The sequence below is a fragment of the Topomyia yanbarensis genome, chromosome 3, assembly GCF_030247195.1.
Source record: "Topomyia yanbarensis strain Yona2022 chromosome 3, ASM3024719v1, whole genome shotgun sequence".
Lineage (NCBI taxonomy): Eukaryota > Metazoa > Arthropoda > Insecta > Diptera > Culicidae > Topomyia > Topomyia yanbarensis.
The window spans coordinates 307,733,669-307,755,502 of NC_080672.1; the positions used below are offsets into that span (position 1 = coordinate 307,733,669).

The following is a 21,834-nucleotide window of genomic DNA, read 5'->3' on the forward strand; positions in this document are numbered from 1 at the left end:
GAATAAAACCGAGTTAAATTTTGAAAAAAATATTACGAAAATAGATTGCTGCGTCTTAAGTTGTAACACTCATCCTTTTTATTTCAATCGATAGTAACACAATAGGGTAATCCTTTTAATTTCGTGTGTACACAAAATTTTATACACGAAAGTTAGCAAACCAAATGAATATAATCATAGGATTTTCTCTAACATTGCAACTGTAAATCGGAGCCATATCTCATATTTTATTGAACTTTGTTACTTATTCCTCTTACGCCTGTATACTAAACGTAGAGTCCCACGCTTTGGCATTGACCTGTTTAAGGACCGCTTTCAGTCCTTGACCTGGTCCACACTCAAACGTCCGAGGGAAATAATCCCCAACTTTTCTTTCGTATATATTGTGTAACGTTTGTTCCCACTTAACAGGTCGCACGATTTGTTTCGGCAACTGGTTCAGTACATGACCCGCATTACGGTATCGTTTGCCATCTACATTCGAGTGAACACTGATAATTGGATCCTCGATCTTTATCTTTTTCAGTGCCAGTGAAAAGGGCTCCACGGCGGAGGCCATCAACTCGGTGTGAAATGCTCCATTAACAGGGAGTCTTTTGATTCGTTTTATGCCAAACGTTTTCATGTTCGCTTCGAGGTATTTTAAAGCTTCTTCATTTCCAGCAATTACCTAGAGTAAATATCAATGAGTGTCTTGCAAAATCATAAAAAAAATATTAAATACCTTGCAGCTAGGATACAAATAGTTTGCAATTTTGCACTCTGGATTTTCGATTCCTCGCAGTATACACCAGTTAACCGCTTCCTTGCAAGCTTCCCCTATCCGTGCATCCGGTCCATATAGCACTGTACACATGCCACTTTTGCTCTGCTCGCTAGCAAGTTGCATCGCTTCCGCTCTAATCTGCACAAGCCGGAGGGCTCTGTCGAACGGCAATGCCCCGGCAAATACCAACGCACTAATTTCTCCCAAACTAAATCCAGCTGTCGCGAAACAATTTTCAATCGCATTCGGACGTTCCTCTTTAAGCTGCTCCAGAGCGGCCAGTGATGAAACCATTACCGCCGGCTGGCAGTATATCGTTTGATCGAGTTTAGCTTTTGGGCCTTCTAGGCATAGTTTGAGAAGATCGTAACCGAGCACTTCATTGGCCAGTGCGAAGATATCCCGAGCACCAGGATATTTCAGCAAGCGTGACGCCATTCCGACAAACTGAGCGCCTTGACCGGGAAACAAAATAATAGTTGTTTCTCGTGGATCAATCTTCGGTCTGATAGATTTGTTAGCTTGATCGCGATTAAAATGTGTTCCATCTACGTACGGAAGTGTGGCCCATCGATCCTGTTCACTGTGTGGTCGCACATCTTCAAAGCTTGCCGCATTATCGAGCAGTTCCTGCACTTTGTCCGTTCCTAGCGCAGCCGGTTTCTCCGGCGCAGTTTTGCGCCATAGTCGACTCGAACGGTATAGATTTCGAGTGACAATCTTCGAGTACATGTTGCGCTCAAATAAAGATTATTGCTTTTGAATGAAGGCTCCAATGTTCCTACATTAATATTAGAATAATTTTTGATTTAAAATAATTCAGCTGTTAATGTAAACAAACTTCACGTTTTCATTCGGGCGAGATTTGTTCTGAATGTGATCTAAAATTCAGAAATGTCATTCATTCAATCCGTTGGTCAGATTTTCAGGCGAGTTTGTTCGGGGCTGTTTAGGGTTGGATTTTATAGGTCAGTGTCAGTGCTGCCCGTTTACCATTCAGTTTTTTAAATTCGTTTCCTATCAATACCTTATGTAGGTTTATTTAAAATCCTTGAAACGAAACCAGAGCATAAAAAATATTGTTCTGTGTGTAGGTGTTTTGTAGTGTATTATCGTTTGAATGTTTACAGAGCTCTTACGAGAAAAGACTACCTAATATGTCTGTTATCTATGCAAACGACGTTATGAAAAGCACATGTTGAATTAATATACGTTAAACATGTGATTCGATGTGATTATTTCCAATGGTTGTCGGTTTCAGCAAAATTTTGATGAATTTTCATCAGCTGAAAGTTTCAACAAATCAAGTTGCCGAAAGATCGGCAATTAGAATTGATCCAATTTGACAGATTCGCTTTACTGACAATTCAGTAATTCAAATTGACAATATTACTACCGGATTTATAGTAACCCAGCCCGGAATACTGAGAATTCTGCAATTGCGCTGTCAATTTGACTATTTCAATTGCTAGTTTTCAGCAAAGTGAATCCAACGTTGGTGAATCTGTTAAGTTTTATTTCTTACACACATTGAAAACTTGACTTGCATGTCAGTTATCAGTGCTAAAGGATAGAAAACACTTACCTTTCTACCCAATATTCCAATTTGTGACATTTGGTATGTTCAGGGGTGTCTCATACATAGTCCAAATCAGTCATTTTTAACAATACTATCAGATATTAAACTGATAAGATAAGATACTACACTTTAATTCTAGCCTTTGGGTCGAGAAACAATTATTCGAGAATACTGTTTAAAAATGATTATTTTCGACCTATGGCGGCTCCCATATTTTCGACAAATGAAACAACAATTACGAATGCCTTAAAATTCTGCGATAAATAATTTTATCTGAAATCCTACCTTTTTCTTAAAATCATTCGACAAATAGATAGTAAATTAACATGCGGAGTGTTTTCTAGGTATTGACTTTTAAATGAATTAATATGAATATCATATACATATCATCCACACATTTTCAAAAAAAAAATGAAACGCAAACGATTTTTCCATTATAAAATAGTATATTGACAGTCGAGAAAGGTAAAAATTTGTTAAAATAATTATATTCAATTCATATACCAATATTTTATGTTACAATCTTCCTTGACCTGATTCAAAGTCTGTACCAACAGGTTATCGTGCTCAATAAAATTACAAATTACAAAATTACAATCCAACACAACGATGTGCTTACCGAAAAAAACTGCCAGCACTGCTTGCCAGTCGAGTTTCGTTAGCTGCAGTGCTGGTAATGCACTTTCGCCTTCAACTCGGTGCAGTTTGTGTGAATCATCCGAAGTGTTAGGACAGTCAATCCGCGTCTCTCCGCTATTCGAACAATTCTGCAAATTTTTTCGCAAGGAACCTCCCAAAACTAACAACAAAATGTAAGTAAACAGTCTGGAACTATTTTCCTGTAAAAAACTTCTACCAGAACATGTTGGTTTGCATGAAAACGGGATTTTTTCCTCGCTGGATCTGTGCCACCACGGGTGGAAAATTTTCATTTCAAGATGGCGGCCACATTTTACCTGCTGTTTTGTGGCTTGTACCAATTAGATTTTCTTGTGGAATTAGTTTTTTTTTATTTCAACATGTATTTGGAATATTTTTTTAATGTTAACAGGAAATACTTTCAGCTATTTTTTGCTTTTAAATTCTGGAATATTCCAGGAACTAGAGATAAACTGCGCATGTGTGTTTCTCATGTTTCAGCTGCTCCGTACCAGATTATCCCCACGGCTAGTCTCATCTTGTGTAGGTTAGCTTCTAGAAAATTCCAGTATCTATAGTTACAGATACTTGCCTTAGTTGAAAAGGGTAATTTGTTCCAGCTTCAATAAATTCGATTTGATTGTTTAAAAAAATACATTGCGTATTTAAGGGTTAATCATGATTCATATGATACAGTGAAAGCCAGCATTGAGCGTACATCTGTGGTGAGATTTATTTGTCAATATTTGATGTAAATTGTCTACATGTATTAAACTGGTAGCTGTTTTAACTTATTGGTTTTGCTATGATGAGCGCAGACAAAATTAGCAGAAGTTTTTAATTTCCAATAATTACAATAATGTCTTTACCGAAGATAATAAGTAGGAATAAACACAGCTTCAATATTTTTCATATATCCTATAGGAGATATCTATTGTCTACTAGTACAATCTGTTGAGTTCAAATCCTACTAGTGGGGGGTTTCCAAAATTTTCAATTTGATGCAAGATACCCAACTTCAGCAATAAACTAGACTCCATTTTGAACCTGTACTAGTTAGATTTTTGCTCGCCGTAGCACATGTTCATAGGCACTCGATTTGCTGACTTGAAATGTAGATGGCTAAAGGAGTGAATCTTTGCTAAAACTATTGAGCTCTTGTCGACCGATGTCACGAATACTAATGCAGTTTCTTGATTGAAAAAAATCTCATTTGCTTTTGCCGTCTTTGTTTATTATTTTCAACATAGTTTATGTCATGTGAAGTGTACGTACATGAGCCGTAGCAAAGTCTGTAGAGAAATAAAGATATCTATAAGTAGAAAGATACTAAAGATATAAATACGGAGAAAGATACCACGCTTCGATATTTTTCATGCATACTATTGGGGCCATCCCTTTATTGCCATTAGTGCCGTCTGTTGGGTTAGTCTTACAAGTTTTTAGCGAAGATTCGCTTCTTTGGCCATCTACATTTCAGGTTAGCAAATCGAGTGTTTGTGTATATGCGCTGCGGTGAGCAAATATCTAACTAGTGCAGGTCAAAATGGTGTCAAGTTTATTGCTGAAGTTGGGTATCTTTCTTGGCATTGGAATTTGTTCTTTTTAAATGCTGAGCGATCATCGTTATCACAAAATTCACTTCCAGCTAAACATCGTAATTTTTATTTTGAAAATGCTATTGTAATCAATGTGATTCAATTAATTGTAAACAAGATGGAGAAAATATCTAGTTTATCTGTGATAGTGATTTTTCCGGTAACATCGATTAAAACAGTTTATTGGTAATGCAATTAACAATAAACCAATACTAGGGCCAATCGGTATTCAGATTTAGTACGTAACTTGATGTTGAATTCTACTGTTTATCGTGGACTAGAGCGCACAATACGATTCTATCCAATAACTACTATTTCGGAACGGGCTCTGCATTAAATAGGGTAGACGAGCCTTTATTCATCTCAGGATGCCACTGTTAGCTGTCGCTGGAGTGCGCTTAAATAACTTTCAACATCTTTGCTTTATTACTAATGGGATTTTTGATTGGTGTAGTGGAGTGCACTGGTTTTGCATTTTCTAACAGAAATGTCAATGGAACATACCCAGTTTTCTACACACCTACTAGAAAGTGCAAAACGGTGCAGTTCCAGTGCACTCCACTACACCGGTGTCAATCAATCGAAAATCCCATAAGAAGTAATACAATGAAAAATTTAGCCTGGAAAATGTAAAATATTCACGTTTGAGTATAAAGTCGAGCACAACGCACCCCCTTATTCATCCATTTAAGCTAATAGAATTGAATAGATAGGGCAGACACTATTCTAATTTTTTTTTATTTATAACCATATAGAGGTTTTGACCTTCGAGTCATTCGCCTCTTTTCGGGTTAGCGAAATCTGTTTTTGGAAAAAACTCTAAACCTTTGTGCGGGGTTGGGAATCGAACCCAGATGAGCTGCGTACAAGGTAATCGTTTTACCAACTACGCTATGCCCGTCCCTTACTCTAACTAATGTGTTCAAATAGGTGGGATGAATAGAGATGCTAAGATGAATTGGAGCACATTTGCACTACATGAAAACGATTCCCACCAAAAATAAGACAATTTCAAGAGTGCTGATTCAAATGGTCCTTAGTGACAAATGTAAAATTGAGTTATTTGCAGCGCAGCATGTAATTACAACATAGCTAACGAATACCGAAAACCTGGATTCATTATACCCAGTATTTATCAAAATAACAAGCATTATATAAAAAGTCGCAAATTTTTCATGATCATATTTTAAAATTTTGCGCTTGAGACCTTTTAAATTGAAAGGACCTATGCGTGAAACATTTCAAAACCTCTGCAACTGTTCATAGGCGCCATGCAAAAACGACGCAAGATTCATTTCATTCTATGTTTTTCTGCACATAGGTATCTAGTAAAAACGTCCTAGGCATCAAAATAAAAGATTATTTTCTTCTGTTTATGCGACTTATTTTCGAAGTTGAATTTGGAAAGTATAATAAATTAAATGATAATTGAAAAGTTTAGTTATTCTAAAGTAACATACCATTCGTTGGTTTTAACCACTTCCAACCAATGGTTTGTTAATATAAACTAAAGTTTCCCGCAATTTAAGTTAAATCCAGTGCAACTATTTACCATAGTAATGAAGAACATTCGTATTCCGGTGCTCATTTTGTCGAAAACTTTGAAAAAATTAAATATTCGTCGTAAGAGCCACGTTTGCTGAAAAAAGTCTTAAGATCAGCGTTGTATGATTCTTAGGCCCGAAAAAAGACCTATGTGAAAGGTCCTATAATTTTCAAAAGGACGCATCATTCTAAAGCGCTTTAAGCTTCAACTACATTTGCACTAAACATTTGAAGACTTATTTTTTCAATAGGTCCAATCTGCAAAAGAGAGCCTCTCTTTGTTTACTTTCTCTTCCGCGAATTATTCGGTAACCTTTCTGATTTCCCTTCAATTCTATGCATAATAAGCTAGTAAAAACCTTTCTCTTTCGAAACGTACTGATAAATGTTTTAAAAGTTATACGGTTTCGCAGTAATAAGCGAAAGAGAAAGCGAAAAAAGTGGGCTCTCATTTGCAGATTGGACCTAATGAGAAAAAAGTCTTCATTTCATGTTTTTAGTATTATTTACCTAAAGAGAATAGTCCTTTAGACTATATTGGCATAATTCAATATTAATTCTTCAAAAGGGCTAATGAAATTTTTGTAAACAAACTTCTTTCGCTCATTACTCCGCTGCCGAGTTGAATTTCATGAAAAATATACTTGAATCAACATATTTACCCTTGGTAGAATCAATTTCAAATGTTTTCTGTGTTGAAATTATAACAAAATAAGAGAAATCAGCAAAACAATAGTTTGTTTACAAATCTTATTAGCCCTATTCAAAAGTTGATATGGAATTGTTCCATCAAAACACATATTTCTTGAGCGTTTTTTCAAAACGTCATATCTGCAATGAGTTACTCTCTTTGTTTACTTTCTCTTCTGTTAATAATTCGGTCACTAACATTTATCCCTCAGCTCTTTGCATAATATGCTAGTTAAAACCACCGTCTTTCGATCTGTACTGTAAAATAAGTGAAAAGTGTTATAGTGACGCCGTAAAAATCGAAAGAGAAAGTGTAAACAGAGAGTAACTCATTGCAGATATGACGTTTTGAAAAAACGCTCAAGATTTGTTCTCTAATGGGGATTTGTTTTAGGTCCATGAAGCTTCAGCCTCGTTTTTCTCAGTTCGAGCTCAATGTCACTTAGGACCTTTTGAATAAGTACTCTTGATTTCATCACGAGTGTACTCTCAATAGAGACCTTCAAGTGTACTGAGGTGCCCTCTACAAATTTATAAAAAACTAAGAAATATGTGAACAAACATGCATTTTATAAGCATATATATTTTAGCACAGGATTTAAAACAATTTCTTTATGAAAACCCTTTCTCATATAAAGAAAGGCTATGCAATCACTGTAAAAATCGACTTTTTAACCGCGGCCCGGAGGCCCGAGTCTTATACACCATTCGATTCAGTTCGTCGAGATCGGCAAATGTCTGTGTGTGTATGTATGTGTGTGTGTCATTTAAACTCACAATTTTCTCAGAGATGGCTGAACCGATTTTCGTAAACTTAGTTTCATCTGAAAGGTATAACGCTCTGCTATTGAATTTTTAGTTGATCCGACTTCTGGTTCCGGAGTTACTGGTTGAAGAGTGCGGTCACACAGCAAATTCCCATATAAACTGGTAGCACCATGATGTTCAAATGATGTAAAACATATTAAAATTGATGTAACATTACTCTAGTTTGCGTGTCTGGATCACTAATGATCAATCAAAGCAGCTTTGACCACATTGGCCACCTATGAAGGTTTATGACGCCCAGGGGAACCCACCAAGTTCCTAAGCTAATATCACACCCATTCCCCAACGAATTCTCTACCGATTTTTACAAACTTGATTTCAAATGAAAGATACAGTAACACAATTGACTACTGCTGAATTTTATTCGGTTCTGACTCTTGCTTCCGGAGTTACAGGGGTGTTAGTAAAGATATACTGGAATTTCCCATATAAATCGGTACAATCGTAATACCTCAGAGTTTATTGAAATGGTCACCAAATGGTTTGTTGATTTGTCCACATCGGTTTCCCGGAATTTTCTGAACCGATTTTGACAAACTTGATTTTAAATGAAAGGTCCATCAGCTGCTGTTGAATTTTGTGTTAATCCGAGTTCTGGTTCCTGAATTACAGGGTGATACGTACGATCACGCAGCAAATCCCGATTCTAACGAATTCTGCGATGAATGTAAAAAGGTGATTTTTTTTCCAAAATGTAAACACAACTGTTGAATTTGTAGATCTAGGTCACCAACAGTCATTCAAAGTCTCTTTGGCCACACTGGCCACCATCGACGGATCCGGAAGCATCCAAATTCAGAATAACGGTTATATTGATTTCTCGTAAATGGCTAGACCGATAGATCAACAACTTAAACTGATATTAAATTCCATCTCCATCCGACTTCCGGCTCCGGAGTTGTGGAGTGCGATCACATAGAATACTTTCAAACCGAAACCGCGATGAATGCAAAAAGGTGCTCTTATATATACTTACCAAGTGTAATAAGAATAAAAGACATTTCCATAATGTTATATTGTACGAACCAGCTATTAAATCATAGTTTGGAGAAATGAGAAAGGCACAAGTGCACCTCTAGGTGGATTAAAGCAGGTTTTTTCTTAGTACTATTGTCAAATAATTGGTCTTGAACCATACTTTGCAATCCGTATGTCAGCCAAAGATGAAGAAACCATACTGACCCCATTGATTCATAGAAAAACGATGTTGCCTATTTTCAAACTCTGTATGTAGAGATAGGGATGTTTGTTGTCTGGTACTCACACGTTCCGTGCCCTTGATACCATGTTTGTCTGAAAGTCCTCGAACAAATACAAAAGATACTACTTAGTCCTCCGTTTAAGTGCTTTATAAAATTTAACACAAAAGTGTAGAATTGTTTCCTTAAATTTCAAATTAAGTCAAATCCTCTTGAGAACGGTTCAAATCTTGGCTTTTAGCAACCAAATTAAATAAAACCATCCGTCGAGGGCAACAACATGCTTAAAGTACGATTTACACGATACGTCAAGCTTCCGTCACCGGTACAGCACGTCAACGGAACGTTAAATTAGTTACAATGGTTAAATGGAGGCATTCACACGCAACATCAAAGGCACGGAACGTTTTGACGAACGAATCACGCAAACGGGAAACGCATTTAACTTATCCTTACGGAATGGTGACATGACATTGACGTTCTTTGTCGTTGCCGAAAGCTGATCTATCGTCTGAATAGGGCTTAATACAACCTAAAAACATATCGTACGTTTCCCGCTAGTGATCTGAAATTTTAAGCTTTGTACGTTTCCATGTTTCAACATATTTTTCACAAAATAATCACTTATCCTGTAAAGTGAGTACTGCATTGCACGTGGTAAAATTATGAGGCTATAGTGGCTGTACTTAATCCTTTCGTTTATTAAACCAATCACTAGAGGCCAATAACCTTCAGGTTATTACTATATAATCAAAACATAAAAAAAATCACTGCCTAAGATTTCGGTAAGAATCGAAGTAACCCAAGGAGTGTTTAAAGGTGACTTCAAGGGTGTACGGAATCAAACTGCATTCAATAAAATCAAACAACGTTTTCTATATTCATTATATCCCATTTTTCGTGAATCCTGCTTCCGATTTAATTTTCTTAGGATGCTTCCGGAGAGCCTGCTTCATGATGGCTCAATATTTCTCGATTGGTCGCAATTCAGATGCGTTCGGGGGATTATGATCCTTACCCTTATACAACTCCAGAACATCTTTCGAGTCATTACTCGAGGCTTAATCCGGCTAGAATAGCGCGAGGCCCATCGTGGGACCTTAGAAGTAGAAGTAGATGCTTTGGGGTTTATTTTTTCAAGTATCCCTGCTTAATGATCGTTCCAGATGTCACGAACGGGGTGCTCTGCTTTCCAGATGTGTAAATTACTTGCCGAATCATGTATATGTTGGCAAATTTGTTATTTAACCCTTAAATGCATGAAACTCATTTTTCTTTGGTACTGATTTTTCGGTATGGATGCAATATTCACCTCTTGTTGAGGCTTTATATCACAGAATTCGGTATGTTGCCAAATGGCAACAGTATGCATTTAAGGGTTAACTTCCTAGGACGTGGATTATCTTTTGCGCGTACCAACATCTCGGCTCGGTCCAACACTTAGGACTCCGTTTTTTTTAATTAATTCACCCCAAAAAGAGAATATAGGGTAAGCAGTTTCGCATGTCTCGTGCATTAGTCGTTGACATATTTGTAAAAGGTAAATCAGGTCCGGTCCAGCTGATGTTGGGTACGAAATACTTGCTAGACACCGTCTTCCTGGCTCACATAGATAGAAGAGAGGGGGTGGTGATCACGGTGCTGTTGGGAATTTGTGATATCACAGTTCCTCGATAGCGCAGTGGTTATATGCAGCCAACTAGAGACTGGAATATCGCAGGTTCGATTCTTGCTTGAGGTCATATCTTTTCTCAGCGTGTCCAATAAAAGGGGAATTTTGAAAATCGCACCTGGTGCCTTCCAGTAGCTCATCGACACGATGTTGGCCGGTCTTAAAGGAACTTGCGGCTACTTGGACGACGTCATGGTCGGTGGTGAAACCGAAAAAGAACATGATTGCAACCTCAAGGCAGTGCCGCAGTGCATCAAAGAATTTGAATTCACCATCCGTGCCGAAAAATGCTCGTTCGGCAAGGAACAGATTTCCTATTTGGGTCACATTATCGACAGCCGTGGACTGAGTCCTGATCCAGGAAAAAGCGAGGCTATTCACAGTAAACTGGATGTACCTAGAGAATTGGTACTAGCGCTGTACCCAAACAGAAGGTACTATTTACCCACTAATAGGTGGAAATCTCTATAATATTTATTCTTTTTCATGTACAAGGTATTTATAATTGATTCGTAATCACCTAGTTTAGGTAGAGTGAATATACCCACTTCTAAGTTCGTGCACTTTTCTGGATGCCTAAGTAAATAGTACCTAAATTCCACAAAACCGCACATACTCACCAGTAGGTAGTTAGAGAAACCACCTAAAATTAGGTAATTGTTAATCAAATCTGAGCGGATATTACCTAGAAATAGGTAAATATTATAGGGATTGGAACCTATTAGTAGGTAATTTGTATCCCTTTTTTGGGTGCTACGCCACTACCAATTTTCTAGGTATATCCAGTTTACCGTGTTATTAAGTTGCCGCCAGAGCTGCCAGATGATTTTGTTGCAAATCTGAATCCTCGGAAAAATCTGTATTCGTCTGTTCTCATTGAAGAAAAACAATTTTGATAACTGATGCACTTTTAAAAGTTTCATGTATTGTTTACTATAAATTCAAACACTAAAAAGGGGTTTAAAATGTGTACTTTGCAGTAATCTGTACATTTTCTGGTTATGGTTAATTTGACAGTAAATTGTTGAATATATGGCTCTTCTTAATGAAAACGGCTCCATGAAGGGTCCGCCAATAACTTGTGTAAATCTGTATTGTGTATTGAAAATCTGTATTAAATCTGTATTCTGTATCAGGTCTATATCTGCACTTAAAAATCTGTATAAATGGCAGCTCTGGTTATCGCCTCCCACAGACATTTTTGGTGTTCGTTCCTTACTCGATGCGATACATTTTTATGGCATGGTTGTTCCCAACATGCGAACACTGCGGTACCCACTCGATAAACTACTGAAGGCAGATCGAATGGACCCACGAGTGCCAGCAGGCATTTGAGCACAAACTTGCCATAAAAATTTATCTTATCCTCGTCGTTACTTTTGTATCTGTGGAAAAGGGGACTCAAGCTATAATAAAACGACGAAAATATAACTATATAAAAACACGTTTTATTCGCACGAGGTTAAAATCTGACTGACAAACGGAAACAGCTACTGCTACTTCGATGACGTCACTTTCCTGACAGCTCATGCCGTCAGGGTCGAGCCTCTTGGTAGTGACCATGTTCGTCCGCCTTTTTGGACAGGGAGTCAGCGGTGGAAAACCGCCAGTTTTCCCAGTCGTAACAACAATCAATGCAGAGAAAAAGATTGACGCAAATGAGACCTATAATATATTGATTTCTGATAATTTTCTATTGTTGGTTTAATTTCTAATTCTGCTCTTTATTTTTCTTCATTCTAACAGGTACGGCAGCCAGCAATCCGGTGGATTCCGCGGTGGTATGGGCGGTGGAAACCGTAACGGTGGCGGCGGTGGTTTCCGTGGTGGAGATCGCCCCTCGGGAGGACCACGCGGAGGAATGGGCGGCGGTATGGGCGGTAGCTTTGGAAACCGCGGTTCATTCGACCGGCAGGCGAACAACGGAGCTAGCCTACGCACACTGCAGTGGAGCAGCTCAGATCTGCCTGCGTTCGAGAAGAACTTCTACAAGCCGTCGGAGCAGATGCAGGGTATGTCCGAATCGGAGCTCACGGGATATCTGGCCGATCATGAGATTACCGTCAAGGGCAAGAGCGTTCCTCGTCCCAGTATGAGCTTCGAGGATTGCGGATTCCCCGAAAGTATCATGGATGAAGTTCGCAAGCAGGGCTTCAACAAACCAACAGCTATTCAGGCCCAGGGAATGCCAATCGCATTGACTGGTCGAGATATGGTCGGAATCGCACAAACAGGCTCGGGAAAGACTTTGGCCTATATTGTTCCGGGTTTAATTCATATTATGCATCAGGATAAAGTACGACGCGGGGATGGCCCGATCGCGTTAGTTTTAGCTCCCACTCGAGAGTTAGCGCAGCAGATTCAGCAGGTCGCAATCGACTTTGGACAAAGAATGAACGCCAACAATACTTGCGTTTTTGGAGGGGCCCCGAAAGGACCCCAGATTCGCGATCTGGAACGAGGAGCTGAAATAGTAATTGCAACACCTGGTCGTTTAATTGATTTCCTTGAACGTGGAATCACAAACTTACGTCGTTGCACCTATCTGGTTCTTGACGAAGCTGATCGCATGCTGGACATGGGATTTGAGCCTCAAATTCGTAAGATTATGGGTCAGATTCGTCCTGATCGTCAAGTGCTCATGTGGTCTGCCACTTGGCCCAAAGAGGTTCGCAATCTGGCAGAGGAATTTCTTACAGAATACGTTCAGATTAATATTGGATCGCTTAATCTTTCGGCCAATCATAATATCCTTCAGATTGTGGATGTTTGCGAGGATTATGAGAAGGATCAGAAACTAATGAAATTGTTAACCGAAATTTCGGCCGAAAGTGAAACAAAGACGATTGTGTTCGTCGAAACTAAACGCCGCGTAGATGACATTACGCGGATTATCAATCGTAACGGCTGGAGAGCCGTTTCGATTCACGGCGACAAATCACAGCAGGAACGTGATTACGTTCTGAATGGGTTCCGAAATGGTCGCCAGGGTATCCTGGTGGCTACGGATGTCGCCGCCCGTGGACTTGGTAAGTGTTCAGGTGCTAGACAAGCTTGCGAGAGCGACTCGAGGGCAATCAACGGTTGAACATGTAAACGGATTTTCCACTCTGCAATGATTATTCACATCATTATCGGAGCGAGTGTTCCTGTTACCATGGTTCGCCGTAGATGGGCCCTCTCCGCATTGGAGATGTGTTACTGCAAATGTTTTTGGGATATTTAATTTCCTGTAAAATTTTGTCAGTCAATCGTTTTCGCTGGCCCGAGATCTGCGTGAGAGTACAATCCGAGGAGAATCAGACACTGTACACCTGTGAAGAAGTTCTTCTGTATTTGTTTGTGGTCGTCATTCCGTATTTGCGAAAGAGATGGCTTTATGTATTTCCTGTATTCACGAATAAACTCTTTTTTACGTTTCAGCCTTTGCGAGGGGGGTGCAAAAGAACTAGTGCGTTTTCCATTTGTTTATATTTACTTTCAGGTTTCACGATCGGATATTGGACAGGTACACACATCACTACTGCGGATATCAGGTTTATTATTACTATTAAATTATATGTATATATAACAGTGAATACCAGGAAAGATATAAATTGTGGAACATTTCTATTCGTGTTACCATTAGCGTCGCCTAAGCGATCTTATGCTAATGCAATGGAATTACGAAAGCCTCTATAAATTTGGCTACCCTTTCGCCCAAACAACAAATATGGAGGCAGTTTGTTTTGCAGTGTGCATTTGATTTACCCTTTGAGGCAATAGTCGATTTTTTGAACTCACAATCTCAGAATAACCGGAGAAGATATCACTGTTGTTTTAATTTGATTAGTCTATAATTTAGGGGTTGGAAACTGCTAAACGTCTTAAAACTCGTTTTGTTTTTCAACCTGATGAATAATTTACTACAGTTCTAATTTTAATGTTACTAGCAGTTGTGTTTGATTATAGTATTATTTATATGTTTATCGACGTTGGTACATTCCCTAGAGAAGCTCTCCGTTAATTAGTATATATTGAAAATTTTAAAAAAATATATAAAATCGATGCCAGTTTAGCCTAAGTTAGCGAAACTTTTTAGATTTCAATATGGAAAAATGTGTTGTAATGTGTATTGGGGGCTCGACAAACCATTCGCCCTGTGCAATCGTCAACGTGGTGCCTGTAAACAATTTCGTTTTTCGAAAATAAAAAATTATGCTTCACATAATGAAAAAATAATGTAATAGACGTGTGGTTCGTATAGATTCATCCTATTATACACAGAATGGTAAATTCGAAAGAATTGTCAAAAGGTATCTTGTGAAGTGCATCTCGAACGAATTTGTTTCTTGTTATGCTTCATATTGTTTCTTCGTTAATATGTTGAGATACGTAATACGAATTGTTTTGAATGAGATCCTCAAAAATTACTTCTCGGAGTAGCTTCTAGGTGAAATGTACAACCTGTTAGATTTGATTTGCTCTGTACCAGTCTAACAGCAAACTAGCAGTGAACTTCTCCTGGTTGAAGGATTGTATGGCATAGGCTATTGCTAGATTTTTTTTCTTATGTTTCATTCACTGAATCCGAATACACAAAGGCATTATTGATCACTTCCTCGTTCGTTTGTACTTGCTGAGGGCAGTGCTCATTTCTCTTTTCGTATTTGTCATCCTGCATTCATAGTAGTTCCCCCGAATCGATCGAAACAGGAGTGCGCCCTCTACTATTCATCAGGTAACAAATTAATCTGCTTGTTTACATACTCTGCGTTTAGCTCCTAATTCCTAACCTTCCGAATATGTCCCTTGATGCGAATGGTTTTAACCGAGGACTGAGCTTTCTAACAGCTTTACTAATCCTGTTCCAACCATTGCTTCAGTGTTGAAATAAGCAGAGCACATGGGTTTCAAGAGCCGAAAAACATCCTCCCCCTTTCAAACGAAAGAAAATAGTGCCTGTAGCAAAACAGCAAACCTAAAGTGAGTGAAATGTAAATCGATTGCCAAATTTGAATTACTTCGGGTATGATCTCTCGGCCAATTTTGACTGAACAAAAGCTCGTATCACAATGTAGTTGTACTTAAAACAGAAAGTGAATTTGATTATTAGCGTTTAAGAAACAAGTGTTAAGTACCGCTGCACTGCTCTGGTGCCAAAGACAATAATCAAAGGCACAAGCTCTGATGAAGAAGACGTTCGACCTGTAGTAAGGGTAATGTGATTGATAGTTCGAAATTTAAGCGCGTCTAGTGTTTACTTGGCCCAATTCGAGTAACCCAAACATCATCACACAACTTGCGGGTGGAACATGGATTCCTCATCAAGAGATGACTTCATAATCTGTTTTAAAGACCGTTAGAATACTATCCCATTTGTGATAAACAATCAAAAACTCCAGTTACAAAAGATTTCGGAAGTTTAAGCTCGCTATTGTTCCGACATCGTATGAACTACATCTGTATTTTGAGAAACGTAATAACACGATCTTCCTGTTACATGCCAACCCTTCAGATGTCGAAGACGTGAAGTTCGTAATTAATTACGACTACCCGTCGAATTCTGAAGATTACGTGCACCGTATTGGTAGAACTGGTCGTTCTAACAATACCGGCACCGCATACACGCTGTTCACAAATTCCAACGCCAACAAAGCCGGGGATCTCATAAACGTGCTTCGGGAGGCTAATCAGGTGAGTTGAAATTATTCTTTCGCATTTAGTCATTTAGTATTTCATAAAGCTAACATATACCTATCTGCAATCGGAATCAGGAAGACTTATTTCGGTTCCCAGCACGAAGCCTCGATACACAACATTGTCCAGTTTAGTTAAAAGTTGTCCGCAGACGAGGCAACAGTATGTGCACCAAAACACATAGATGCTATTGCCGAATGTGAATCGCTAGGCCAAAAATCCATAGTGATTATTTAATGTGGCATGTGTCGAGCTTAATTATTTACACAATACATATTTTCTTCATTGGCAAAAAGTCGTCTATCAAACTATTACGGAGAGTGCTCGAGATTGCGCGGTTTGTGAAACCTAATAGATTTTTCTGATTTTGATTGTAAACGTGTACTCGACAAGTGCCGAAGACAACTAATGCTATCTTATTGCTTACTCCGCTAGGTGATCAATCCGAAGCTGGTTGAAATGTCCAAGTCAGGTATGGGTCGTGGTGGACGTAACAACCGCTACGGAAACCGGTTCGGTGGTCAACAGAATCGACCACCACGAGATGGAGGTTATGGTGGACAGCGCAACGATCGCTTCGGTGGAAACAATCGAGATGGTGGTAATAAGTTCGGCGGTGGTTTTCGTAGGGACGGAGGTGGGGACAAGTTTGGCTCGAAACCTGCAATGAATGGAGGTTTCCAGCCACGGGACCAGGGTAACCGTATGTCCAACGGATCTGGACCTCCACGTCCAAACCGTTTTTCTGCTCCATCCGGAGCGCCGCCATCCTACTCGTCCGGTGGAAACACGACTGGAAGTGGCTACAATAAGAGTAGTTATCAAAGTGCTGGCGCTGCAACTGGAACGACTGCCCCCGCTAGCAATGGTTACGGATCATATAAGCCATATAGCACAGCGCCACCAAGCCAGTCCACATCGTCTACCTTCAGTGGATACCCCAGAAGTACAGCAGCACCTCCTCCATCTACCTACCAGTTTACTTCTCTCCCTCCCCAGAGTGGACAGTCGTTCGCGTTCCCACCACCAGTGGCGATAAATTAAATCGTTTAATCATTCATCCTTTTAACGGACATTTTACATTCTCATTAATTTTTATAGACATCATCTAACCCATAGAAGAGAAACAGAGTGATTTAGTAATTTTAAATGCAAGAGTGTGAACAATTGAATAGGAAAGCGACTAGGATTAAGCATATCCTATTTATTATTATTATTGTTATTAGCAGACACTAATGCTGCACTGGAATACAAATAATTAGGAATTTCACTTTCGAATAGTAGCGAATGGAAATTTTTCGTTCTCCTTAGTACTCCCTTGATACGACGGATTACTTGATTGTGATACATACTATAGCACCAAGGTCCAACAATAGCAGCAACAAGAATTTCAAATATCGTTTAGGTATTTATCATTTCCTATGTGGAGGCTCTTCTGCGTGGTATCATGCGGAAATTTCCAACGTGAACTTTATAAATGTGCGATGTGAAATGCAAGTGACGATTGAAAGTGTGAAGCTATCCAACAAATTATATTTATGAATATACGATATAAAAACCGAGACCTAATCTTATTCCAGCTAAAAACATGCAATAGAAATTCTACTAACCTATTCTTTTTCCAGCATTTTAATAGTAGTAACATTACTAAAATCTAAAAACTGTAATTTGTTTTGCCGGAATTCTGTTTTGGTGAAATAAAAACAAATATTTGGAGTAGTACAATAAATGGATATATTATCAATGGAAGTAAACTTTATTATTTGATCCGATTCAATCGGGCTGTTAGACATATGTGTCCGCTGCACTGTGATCATAGATTAGGGGCTCTATTCTCACAGTCACGTCACTTGGTGACTAGAAGGAAATTTTCTTCTAGTCACTAGGTGACGTGACTGTGAGAATAGGGCCCTAGAATTAGGCGTGCTTCGGTGTTTTCAGGAAAGTTTCAAGTTGTTGATGCTTAGGTAGCAGTTTTTAGTTGCACATGACCTACACATGGGGCCCTATTCTCACAGTCACGTCACCTAGTGAGTAGAAAATTTCCATCTAGCTACTAGGTGACGTAAACTGACTGGAGGCTCTCTCAAGGCAAAGGACAGTGGGCCGTGATTCTTATGTTTAATTAAGAGTGTACCGACTCTGAGACCGCGTTAATACCCAGTTAATTTTAGTCGAAAAATTAGCCGGAAAGTTGGCTGGTTCTAGTTCATATTCCGGCTCCAGTGAAAAAAACCGATTCTAGAAGCAATTGTGATTGGAGCCAATACTAATAACTAAACCCAGTCGAATTCCGGTTGAACTTTACTGGGGTGGAATCACGTAAGGTGATAAGTGATTATCACCCTGTGGTGATAAGTTGGTGATCACCCAAATCATAGGAATCATCTAAGGTGATCACCTTGATTGTCACCGGCTTTGTGATTGAGCTAACTTCACTCATTATCACCCACCCGTCATCAAATGTCAGAATGAAGTACGAATCACGCGATGCGCAAGCTTTCGTCAACGAAATAGAACGTCAACGTCACGTCACCGTTTCGTCATGATAATTTGAATGCATTTCTCGTATACACATTTACATGTTACGTACGTCAAGGATCAGTTCCGATGATTATGTGTCTGAACGTCTCCCTACGAACTGTATGTCACTAATTTTGACATTCCGTTAACGTTCTGTACCGGTGACGAAAGACATACGGATTGTGTAGATGGTACTGAAAATGTTAATTGTTTTTTTTTGTGTAGATGAAAGTTTTTCTTGTCGCGGACAAGATGTTAGAAATACGAGAAATCATATCGCGATAAGAGTTGGGCTGTTGAATTAATTGTAAAGTTTGATTCACATACAGAGAATGTATTGTTCCTTCAAAAGAAGCCAAATCGACAAAAGGCATCTGATGAACGATGAGCGTGGGCGCAGTTGCAGGAATCCGGCCCGCTGTGTAAGTATAAACGTCCCTATTCATATCAGCAAAAATAGTTATATGTATTCCTATTATTCTTAACCATCATTATTATCCGGCGAGTTTTTGTGTCGGTTCTGCTTTTCGGAGCAAAACATTGTGTCCGGCAATTTATTTATTTACGGCTTTCCAGCTCACACAGGACGCCCCGCTGGCACTTGTATCGTGTTCTACAAGCGAAACAATGAGAAACGAAAGATACTTTTGGCGGCGGCGCAGAGGGCTAAGCTGATTGAGGAGTGGGTACCAAAACCGCTTGTAGAAGACGTTCCGGTGGACCATCCCGCACTGTATACGCACGTCGTCTACGGAAAGGTTGGCAAACCGATTAACATCGATGGTAAACAGTGCCTCAATTTGCCGGCTCATAACTACAGTGGACGTGCATTTGGAATTGGAGGAACGTTTGACAAAGTAGAAGGGACGTGCGCGTTTTTCACTATCGCGAGCGCTATGCCACCGTATGCCAAACAAGGCAATGTTTTTTAAGTAAGTGATGCGACAATATTTCATGTCTGAATAATACACGCTATAATATATTTCCATATTTATGAATCCTACTTTTCCATGCAAAAGGGTTTGCATGTATAGAGAAGTAAAAAAGTATTTTTCAAACACAATGACGTAGCTGACCTAGAACGTCTGCCGGAGGAACAAGTTGAATCCAAAATTAGCGATGACCTGTAGGCGGTTTAAGATGACGGAAGCAATCTATACGAATACGAGAGGTAAAGGCCGTCCGCATGAAATGGCATTGCGAAAATGCTATAATCTTCGGATGTTTTTCAACGAGGGTCTCATGGCGTATGGGTGATAATGGACGAGCACTGGTGGAACATTTCAATGTAGATGTATGTTTGGGCTGTGTGTGATATCATACGATACGTAACTATTTTGCTCTTATTGTTTTTAGAAAACGGAAGCTAATCTATGGTCGGCTAGATTGGATTGTGCCGCCGGTACGATCAGAGGTTTCTGCGCCAGATTATCGTGGGACATCAACAGCTGTCCGGCTTAGGCTATTGCTTTTCCGTTTCGCTTTCATCACTACGACTTAGGCTGCCATCAATGGGCTCTATAAGTTCGAAATCGAGCCAAAAATCTTTGTCGTATTTAAGGAATGCTATCGAAAGTGTCCCAGTAAGTTTAACTCCGCTGTTCTGGTGGAATTTGTATTGCTGAAAACGATGAAATCAGCGCCGTTGGTTGTGCTACCAAAGGAGATGACTTGGTCAGCGTTGTGCTTAAGGAGCGGTTCATCAAGGTAGAAGAAATTTCCCGTCGTCTGGCCGTTGTAATTGCCGAAATTGCCCGTTTGCTGATGTACTTCCTTTCGTTCCTGCATGTGGCCCTCATCGTCCGTCCCAGCGATTCCATTTCAAAGAATAAACTGAAGGACAAACCATTCGATTTCAGTATGTTGGACACCTATGACATTCTGAATCGGGCTCGGTATTGGCTTGAACGAAGCGATTCGGTTCGCACCTTGCAGTACATGAACTTGATCAGCTCATCATGAAAAGCTGCACTTGATTGGCACGTATAATACTATTGGAAACCCAACAAGCTACCAACACTCTGATGCAGGTTCAAGTGGTATTCGATTTCTGTGAAAAATGTCCAAGATCCTCCCCTTAAGTTGTTCTTTTGTTCACGTATTCCCAAATACACGCCAGCAGAAGCAGTTGTATGAAAAATCCTGAAAAATGCATCGTGGCCAGAATCCGACACTGACGAGAATTCTAGAAAACAAACGATCGTTTGTTTAACGAAACGTCATCATCCGAAAGAATTAAAATTCAAATATTGTATCTCGTATGTATTGCTGAAATCTTTTTCGGAAAACAAGTCTCTCTTAAATTACAAGCCTGTGGATTTGATTATAGTTGCATGAAAAGAATGCCACTTTCAAAGTGTACTAGTTTTTATTTGATAGTTCATATGCAGCAAAATACAATAAAAAAAAGTTATCATGCCAGTTCAACCATTATTCAGTGCAAATTTTAATTGATTATACCTCATTAAATTAAAAAATCAATAAATAAACAATTCGACGAATAAAGAATTTTAAATTGGTCTCAAAAGCGGTGCTGTTTTTGAAGGTCCGTACACACGTTATGATTGTGACTTTTTAGTTAACCGAAGACTTTTAAATTGTGGCTCTTTCGATTAATATACTTTTTCTGCTTATTTGCTGGGAGTATTTGTAGGGTTACTGCACCCTAATTCATCTTAGCTCCTCTCATCATCCCACCCATTTGAACACCATTAGTTAGAGCAGTGTCTGCTATCTCTGCTCAACGCATTAGTTCAAATAGTAGAATGAATAACGGTACGTTCTACTCGACTTTTCGCTTCTCTCAAACGCGAGCGTTTTGCATTTTCCAGGAAAATTGTAACTGTGCTGCTTCTTGGGAACGAAGCAAAGACGATGATGTCTATTTAAGAGCAATCCAGTCACTCTAAATCGAATTATCAACAAAATAGTGTGACATCCTGACTAATGAGATGAATAAAGTCTCGTCTAGTTGTTCTTGCGTCAAATGCAAAACAATCGCCAGTAGCGAGTATCTGTACACATTAAAATTCGAATATGTTATGTAATATGCAACACCGTGGACCCTGTGTAATAAAAGATGATACATACCACGTAACTCAACAACATTAACTTCC

At 39.1% G+C, this 21,834-nt stretch overlaps 2 protein-coding genes and 1 long non-coding RNA gene across 3 annotated transcripts; 2 read left to right on the top strand and 1 right to left on the bottom strand.

The window, feature by feature from the left end:
• Nucleotides 1–13: 13 nt before the first annotated feature.
• Nucleotides 14–1,624, bottom strand: LOC131691302 (probable malonyl-CoA-acyl carrier protein transacylase, mitochondrial). The gene is made up of 2 exons (XM_058977586.1): nt 725–1,624; nt 14–670 (listed from the first exon to the last, which is right to left on the bottom strand). The coding sequence occupies exons 1-2, from the start codon at nt 1,496–1,498 to the stop codon at nt 254–256; spliced, it is 1,191 nt and encodes a 396-aa protein (XP_058833569.1). The 5' UTR covers nt 1,499–1,624; the 3' UTR covers nt 14–253.
• A 1,379-nt stretch (nt 1,625–3,003) lies between these two features.
• Nucleotides 3,004–17,757, top strand: LOC131693706 (uncharacterized). The gene is made up of 4 exons (XM_058981782.1): nt 3,004–3,157; nt 12,263–13,545; nt 16,014–16,192; nt 16,631–17,757. Coding segments are annotated over exons 1-4 (2,073 nt in total). The 5' UTR covers nt 3,004–3,155; the 3' UTR covers nt 17,240–17,757.
• A 447-nt stretch (nt 17,758–18,204) lies between these two features.
• Nucleotides 18,205–20,930, top strand: LOC131692239 (uncharacterized). The gene is made up of 4 exons (XR_009305939.1): nt 18,205–19,140; nt 19,295–19,650; nt 19,738–20,012; nt 20,075–20,930. It is a non-coding gene; the product is annotated as an uncharacterized LOC131692239 (long non-coding RNA).
• The last annotated feature ends 904 nt before the right edge of the window (nt 20,931–21,834 follow it).